The 8,539-nt window shown below is 36.8% G+C and overlaps 1 protein-coding gene across 1 annotated transcript; it reads left to right on the top strand.

Moving 5' to 3' along the window:
* The first annotated feature begins 3,891 nt into the window (after positions 1–3,891).
* On the top strand, positions 3,892–7,109 carry LOC131630078 (uncharacterized). The gene is made up of 5 exons (XM_058900876.1): positions 3,892–4,082; positions 4,370–5,296; positions 5,590–5,790; positions 6,361–6,556; positions 6,639–7,109. The coding sequence occupies exons 2-5, from the start codon at positions 4,409–4,411 to the stop codon at positions 6,821–6,823; spliced, it is 1,470 nt and encodes a 489-aa protein (XP_058756859.1). The 5' UTR covers positions 3,892–4,082; positions 4,370–4,408; the 3' UTR covers positions 6,824–7,109.
* Positions 7,110–8,539: the final 1,430 nt, after the last annotated feature.

Raw genomic sequence — 8,539 nt, forward strand, 5'->3', positions numbered from 1 at the left:
GTCGGGAGCAACCTAAAATGTAGATCTGGGTATGGTTTTCACATAGCCAAACTGTTGTATACATCGCTCCGGCAGATACTGACCATAGTGTCGGTCCCACATGCCAGCCACCCGGAGTATAATGAGATGGAGACGAATGAGATAATCTCCTTGTCCGTCCCAAACACGTCGAGTGATATGATGAGAGTATTAGATGAAGAGGGAGGTGTCAGAGAGACCTCATAGATACTCTAGGTTAACCTCATCGGATTCCTTAACATGAACCTCCTCGGGTTCCGAAACATGAACTTCCTCGGGTTCCTCCTTATTATCCCTAGATGATGACACACGTGACAAACGACTCCTCGGAGCAAAAGTAGACGTTCCCTCCACTCCCTCACGCGGTACTCGACTGTGTCCTCGAGCCCTCATAGATGGTTCAGCTCTCTCCCGCCGAGCGGAAGTAGTTTGGCTTGGTCTGCCGAGTCTCATTCTATTCGGGTTCTCAGCCTTTTTTGGAAAAAAATAATCAGTATTCAAAGGGAAGGAACAAGACCATGTTTGAATAAATTAAAAAAAAAACTCATGCATAATTTCGGAAGTTCATATCTAAAACTCCTCGAAGGTGTTTTCGGATATGCACTTCCAAAAACACCGGCGACTGCCATTTTTAAGCTTCAACCTAAATAACAAAAAAAATATATAATTTTTTACACCAAACAGCCACATTTTACAAATTATACTTCAACCTATTTAATTTAAATGATTCACAACAACTTATTGTACACATGCAAAGTAGAACAAGGAATTTAGAGAAACTTACTCAAATTTGGAGCTTTGGGAGTTATCGAAATGTGTTGAAATAAGGAGTTGAAATTAGTGGAAATGACTAGAAATTAGTTGAAATGAATTTTGAAAGTAGAAAATTTGGAGTTTTGGGGTGTTTGAGTCTGATACTAAAATAGAATGAGGGAATTTCTGTCATGGGTTTGATGTATATACTATAATTCGAAGATGAATCTCTGAAGAGCCTCATAACTTAAAAAAAATGAATTTATTCGGAGATGTATTTTCGAAACACCCCTTATCTTGACGAAAAAGGTGTTTCGGATATGCATCTCCGAAAACACCCATAAAAAATTAAAATGTGGTGCGTTTGAATATGCATCTCCGAATTCAGGGGGTAAAACTGAAAATTCCGTCACAGACATCTAAAAAAATTAAGGGGTGTACAAAGAATTTTCCTAAAACAACACCCGAGTTTTTTAAGGTTTTTTTGGCCCGATTTGCGTTAAAATAGGGAATATTTCTTATTCCACCCCATGTTTTTCTAGCGCACCACGCAAAATTCCAAAAATGTCCCTGAAAATCGGATATATATTTCCAGTGCACACCTCCACACACATAGTTCATTCATTTTTTAAATTGATCCCATTTTACGATAACATTGATACCGAAAATGCATTTCCAGTATAAAGCCGAAAATATATATCCGATTCCTAACGTTTTTTATTTTCACTTCAAGTTCATTATTTAAAGATTGAACTTTTGTGTTTTTTATTTCTATGTACGATAAAAACAATGAATTATAGGAATTTGATTAAATAAATCCACAAATAAATTATGTAATTTGATTAGACTAATGACCTTCTGTTTTTATTTTTTATTTTAATTAATTTGTTAACCAAAAAATAAATTTAATTTATTTCTTTATAAAATTCTATTAATTATAATTTTTCTCATTAAAATCAATAAAAACATAAATTAGTATATAATACCAATCCTATTTTCTAAGCAATATATATAATAAAAATCTTACAACATGGTTAATTAAAGAAAAAAGTGGATCTTTGTTGTTCGCCTGTTCGGTGGGTCTTTTGGGTTATATAGAAATTGAAATTATACTTTCGATTTACATTAGAAGTGCATTTTCGATTTTCAACTTAAAAGATGTTGGAGACAACTCTAGGGGGTTTAAACGAGGGAGCATTCTTTACTTGGGACACACCTTTGTGAGAGACACACCACATCTCCACCTAAAACCTTAAGGTGATAGGTGTGTGGGCTCTCTCACTTATAAAGTGTTATGTCTTTCCTTTTCTAATCAATATGAGACTTCTTCCTCACACTTGATTCTCAACATTCCCCCTCAAGTGCGAGTCTTACACAATGCTCCCCCTCATGTGGAAGCTTTCTCTTCCACATACACTTGCACCACCTGCGGGAAGTGTTTCGATACAAGTGAGTCGGTCCCTATCTCGAAACCAGGCTCTGATACCAGATGTTGGAATTATGACTCTCAAACCTTTGAGTAATTCCTTATCGTTAAAGATGACAGTGAAGAAAATAAGAACAAAAGTAGGATTATGGTTTGCGGAAATTAAAAAAGAAGAAGAAAGTATTTTCTGCAGAGTTTCTCCCTGCCCACAATCTGTGGGAATTCTGTTATTCACTTGCAACAGCAACTTATGTGAATACAGGTTAATGACTTAATTACAAAATAATGAGGGTTACTCCCTATTTATATATTTAGGTTAGCTTTCTCCCTAAGCCAAAGCCCAAAATACCTATTTTGGAACTAAATCAAATCTAATCTATTTTAAATCTAAATCAAATGTATCTAGATCTAAAACAAATTTATGTGTAACAAACTGTTACACACTTCGACACATCTTGTGTTCGAGCAACAACCTGGTTTGACACAAGAAATTATAAATTAACACACCACCTAATTCATTGTGTCTAAGCTATCTACATTCATCATAGCTCTTAATCTTCTGAATATTTCGACCAACACTCCCTTCGTCATGATATCTGCAATCTGATTCTCAGTTCTGCAGTGTTCCAAATTCATCTTCGCTTTAGCTACCTGCTCTTGAAGATAGTGGAACCTCATTTTGATGTGCTTGCTTCGACCATGTGCTATCGGGTTCTTCGCCAGATTGATAGCTGACATACTGTCGATCTTTATGGTAATTGCTCCATGATCTTTACCTGTTATCTCTTCGACCAATTTCACCATCCATGTTGCTTGACATGCACAAAGAGAATGAGCTATGTACTCTGCTTCGCACGATGATAGTGTCACGACTGGTTCCTTCCTCGAACTCCAAGCAACTGGTGCACCACCTAGCATAAACACATATCCTATTGTGGATTTTCGATCCTCAACATCACTACACCAACTCGAGTCGGTGTAACCCACTAATTTGCATTCTTTTCCCTTATCAGCTGCAGGAAACAGAATGCCATAGTCAAGAGTTCCTTTCAGATACCTCAGTATCCTCTTCGCCGCTACTAGGTGCGATACCTTTGGCTTCTGCATGAATCTACTTATCATACCTACACTGTATGCTAAGTCAGGCCCTGTGTGACAAAGGTATTTCAATGACCCAATAAATCTTATGTATTGGGTTGGGTCGACATCCTCTTCATCTGGTTTTTTTTACAGTTGCAATCTTGTTTCAGCAGGTGTTGAGGTCGAATTGCATTCTTCCATCTCAAATCTCTTGGAAATTTCACTTGCATATTTTCTTTGATGCATCATCAAGGCTTTGATACCACTGTTGGAGACAACTCTAGGGGGTTCAAATGAGAGAGCATTCTTTACTTGGGACACGCCTTTGTGAGAGACACACCACATCTCCACCTAAAACCTTAAGGTGATAGGTGTGTGGGTTCTCTCACTTATAAAGTGTTCTATCTTTCATTTTCTAATCAATGTGAGACTTCTTCCTCACACTTGATTCTCAACAAAAGATGGTACAAATCAAAAATATATTTCTAATTTTAGAAGGACAAAATTGAAATTACAAAAGATCTTTCTTTAACCCATGGGTTGTGAAATAAGAAAATCGCTTAAAATATAGGACTCTTGGTCGGCTGACCCGATGGATAATCACACTGCTACGCAAACACATGTTTTCGTGTAAACGACACCGTTTTATAGGTAGTGATTGCAGCTGAGACAAGTTATCAGATAATCCAAATTCAACACTAACGTTGCTTCCGAGCTTCTCTCTCCTTCTCTCGCTCTCATCATCGACCCCCCTTCCATTTTCGATTCTCAATCAAGCTTCGCAGCTCCATCTTTCCAATCAAAGGTTAGTATTACTCTTCATCTAATTCTCCTTCACCATGTTTACCCCCCTTTTCGTTTTTCTTATCAAACCCTAATTTCGAATTCCTCAATAGCTCGATTCTTCGTAAATTACCCTATTATACTTCCACGATCGATGCTCAATTTATATTTCCCAGTAATATTGTTTGCATCAGTTCAAATTTTTTTCCATTTAAATAAAAATCAAAACTTTAAGCATCGTTTTCCCTCCTAAAGTTGTTTCCTTTTTATGATATGTTACGTTTTTCTCATACAAACCTTTTATTGCAGTTTTAGTAAGTGCATGCAGTAGTGTAGTTTTGTTGATGAATGGCTTCCTCTGATGGTAGAGTTGCGTACTCTTCACTTTCTAAATTAGAAAAGGGGAAACCCCATGTTGGTTATGATGATATGAATCGCCATGGTGAGTCTACATGGTCTGAACCTGAGCCTGAGTCTGGCAACACTAGTGGACCATTGGCCGAAAAGTTCAGAAACCAAGAGGTATCTTATGATTCATATAAGTTTTCTTATGAGGATGATGACTTGTTTGATGGAGGTTATGAGTCAAATGACGAGGCTCATCGTGTTACTCGGTCTAATATGACTCCTGATGTGAATTTGAAGAACGTGCTTTCTGGGATTTTTTCTATTTTGACGGGACGAAACAAGGGTATGAGTGTTGATGAAAATCAGCAATTACCGAGTTCGAATGTATCGTTTCTTGGCTCTGGAAATGATGGAGATGTTTTTCTTGATTCTTCTGTGTACACGCCGAGTGCACCGCCACTTTTTCTGCCAAATGGGGCTGAGTATAGTTCCTACAAGGAGGTGCTTGAAGCTGAACCACCTGAGTGGCTGCCTGATAGTTCTACTACTGTTTGTATGCAGTGTAATGCTGCGTTTACTGCACTTACACGGGGAAGACATCATTGCCGGTTTTGTGGAGGGATTTTCTGTCGAATATGTACCAAGGGGCGGTGTTTATTGCCTGTCAGGTTCAGGGAAAGGAATCCTCAGAGGGTTTGTGATTCCTGCTATGATAGGCTTGATCCTTTACAAGGCGTTCTTATCAACACCATAAGCAATGCTGTGCAGTCAGCTAAGCATGATGTCATGGATTGGACTAGTGCCAGAGGGTGGCTTAATCTTCCTATTGGTTTGTCTATGGAGCATGAGATATATAAAGCATCCAATACATTGAGAAACTACTGTCAGGTTTGCTAGCTTGATTTTTTAATTTCGTTGAGCAAGCTTCCCTTTTTTAAATATTATGCCCATGTTAGCATTGCTTCTATTTTGTTATGCCTGGGGTGTTTGCTAATGCTGCAGTGTAGAGTTCTAATAAGTATTTGCATATTATGTCCGAATATTAATGTTTTTGTAGTATGGGTTTAGATTATAATTGTTGCAGTGAGTGCTTTACTATTGTATCCATCAAGTTTCTAGGTACAATATTTTTTAGAATATACGTTTACTGCTTTTATTTGAAATACTTTGTGTATTGGTAGGTGGCCAAATCCAATCCTGAGAAGTCCATCCCTTTATCTGTTCTCAAAAGTGCCCAAGGTCTTGCAATTTTGACAGTTATCAAAGCAGGTGCACTGGTCTCTTACAAAGTGGGTACTGGTTTGGTTGTTGCACGGAGACATGATGGATCATGGTCTGCACCATCAGCTATATTCTCCTTGGGTTTAGGATGGGGTGCTCAGGTAAGGAGATTAGACATGGGTTTAGTTCATGTGTAAAATTGTATCACTATGGTTATGCTAACTGTGTTGGTGTAATTAAAAAACCGGTAAAAGAGTTCTGTTTTAAAATATGCATATGTTTATAATTTGTTCTTTTCTTGTATTCTGAAATTGATTGGCATGAATATTCTTGATGTTTTCTTATTAGCATGAATCACTTCTCCATTGGTAGTAGTCCTTTCTAAGCTATCGCTTGATCAAATTTAAATAGGAAAATGCTAACTTGTGCCCTAAGGGTGCAGCTTAATAAATCAAATGTAGAAGTTCTGCTTTGTAAATTGTGTATTGACTTTTCTAAAAGTTCAAAGTTGATTTTTATTTCAACACAACTTTCTATATATATATTTTTTTTATATTTGTGAGTTTCTTAACTTGACCCTTAGAGCACAAGTTAGTATGTCATTTAAATACTACCCCAACAATAGGAAGTCAGTAAAGGATATCAATGTTTTCTTCAAGGATAATTGATTGTGTTAGTTTGGTTACACTTTCTTTTTTTGACTGATTAATGAGTTTATCTTGTATTTCTAGATTGGCGGTGAACTTATGGATTTTATAGTTGTTCTTCATGATACGAAAGCTGTGAAGACGTTCTGCAGTCGCATGCATTTTTCTCTTGGGGCTGGTTGCAGTGTTGCAGCAGGGCCTATTGGGAGAGTGGCCGAGGCAGATCTTCGTGCTGGTGACAGGGGCTCTGGCATGTGTTACACTTACAGTTGCAGTAAAGGTAGTTAGTTATAAAGAAATTTTATCCATATTTATTGCTAGTAGTACTATAATTAACAGCCCAAAGTGTTGTCATATTGTAGGTGCATTTGTAGGAGTATCATTGGAAGGAAATATAGTTGCAACCCGGATGGATGCCAATCTGCGGTTTTATGGTGATCCTTATCTCACCACAACTGATATTCTACTAGGCTTGGTGGACAGACCAAAGGCTGCTCAACCATTATACACCAGTCTTCAAGATTTATATTCAAGTTTACGCCACTAGTCCCTCTCTGGTTTCAGTTGCAGGATTGCACATCTTTCATTCTGTCAGCTGCATGTGGAGTGTTAAGACTTACCATTGTACATATATACAGTTCTAGCTCATGCATGAAGTTCTGAAATGCTATTCCCCTTGCCAATTTGAAAATCTTCTTTATGGTTCATCATATTTATTTAGTTATTATTTGCATTAATGTAAAATGGCCAACAAAAATTTATACTGTGAATATGTTATCAGACTAAATTGTACATACTACATAAACAACAGATGGAACACGTTTGCTGAATTATATTATCCTTGCTTAGGGAGGGTTTTCTGGCTGGTAACGTGTAGTTAACCAGTGATATGATTAAAATATTAATCCTCACCCCCACGCTAAGTATGATAGTGCTAAACATTATTTGATGCAGAGGTATCATTGATACATGGATGTGAATTAAGAAAACTTAATTGAACTGATAAATGTCATATTTAGCTATTGCCAATTCGTCTACTGAAATTATCTTTTATGTATTATAAATGAAGTATTGACAAATGCTTTCAATTTATCATTGCACAAAGAACACACTATTTGGTTATGTAAATAGTAAATAAAGGAATATGGTTATCAATAAAATTTGTGAGATGAGATTTGATTTGATTTTTAAAATAATAATAGCTTGTATTCCATAAATAAAATATGGTAATTTAATGGGTTTGATTTTAAAATTGATTTGGTAAATTTGATTGTAATATAGAGTAAGTTGAATTGATTTGGATTATATGGCCGTAAAATCCGACCAAGAGGAGTTTCATGCTCAACACCTTCAACGGGTGTTCAAGAGTGTACAACAATATAATATACGCTTCAACCCAAAAATATACGCTTCAACCCGAAAAAAAAGTACTTTCGGGGTAAAGGATGGCAAATTCTCGGGTTTCTATTTGACCGAGTGGAGGATCGAAGCAAAACCCGACAAATGTGAGATAATGATTAAGATGATCTTATCGATTTCAAAGAAGGAAGTTCAGAGGTTAAACGGTATGCTAACCGCTCTGAATAGATTTATTTCAATGTCCGCACATCACACTTTGGACTGAAGGATAGAAAAACACTTAGAAAGGGGGGATTGAATAAGTGTGACTTTAAATCTTGGACGATAAAAATAAATTGCACAATTATTTTTATCCTGGTTCGCTGTTAACGAAGCTACTCCAGTCCACCCCCGCAGAGATGATTTACCTCAACCTGAGGATTTAATCCACTAATCGCACGGATTACAATGGTTTTCCACTTAGTCCGCAACTAAGTCTTCCAGAGTCTTCTGATCACACACTGATCACTCCAGGAACAACTGCTTAGATACCCTATAAGACTTTTCTAGAGTCTACTGATCAACACGATCACTCTAGGCTTAGTTCACTCCTAAGACTTTCCTAGAGTATTCTGATCAACACGATCACTCTAGTTACAAACTGCTCAGCCAACTGCTAAGACTTCCTAGAGTATACTGATCACACGATCACTCTAGTTCCTTACAACTTAATGTAATCTATTTAAGAGTTTACAAATGCTTCTTAAAAGCGATAATCACAACTGTGATATTTCTCTTAACGTTTAAGCTTAATCTCACTAAAATATTACAACAGCAATGTAGTGAGCTTTGATGGAGATGAAGATTCTGAGTTTAGATTTGAACAGCGTTTCAGCAAGTTTGATATAAGTTGTTTTGGTGCAGA

Source organism: Vicia villosa, linkage group LG1 (assembly GCF_029867415.1).
Source record: "Vicia villosa cultivar HV-30 ecotype Madison, WI linkage group LG1, Vvil1.0, whole genome shotgun sequence".
Lineage (NCBI taxonomy): Eukaryota > Viridiplantae > Streptophyta > Magnoliopsida > Fabales > Fabaceae > Vicia > Vicia villosa.

Bases quoted from the DNA above. Each gene is read 5' to 3' on its own strand.
- LOC131630078 (XM_058900876.1), top strand. From the start codon at position 4,409: ATGGCTTCCTCTGATGGTAGAGTTGCGTACTCTTCACTTTCTAAATTA. The intron at 5,791-6,360 runs GTAAGGAGATTA...TTGTATTTCTAG, and splicing joins GTTTAGGATGGGGTGCTCAG to ATTGGCGGTGAACTTATGGA. The intron at 6,557-6,638 runs GTAGTTAGTTAT...GTCATATTGTAG, and splicing joins CACTTACAGTTGCAGTAAAG to GTGCATTTGTAGGAGTATCA.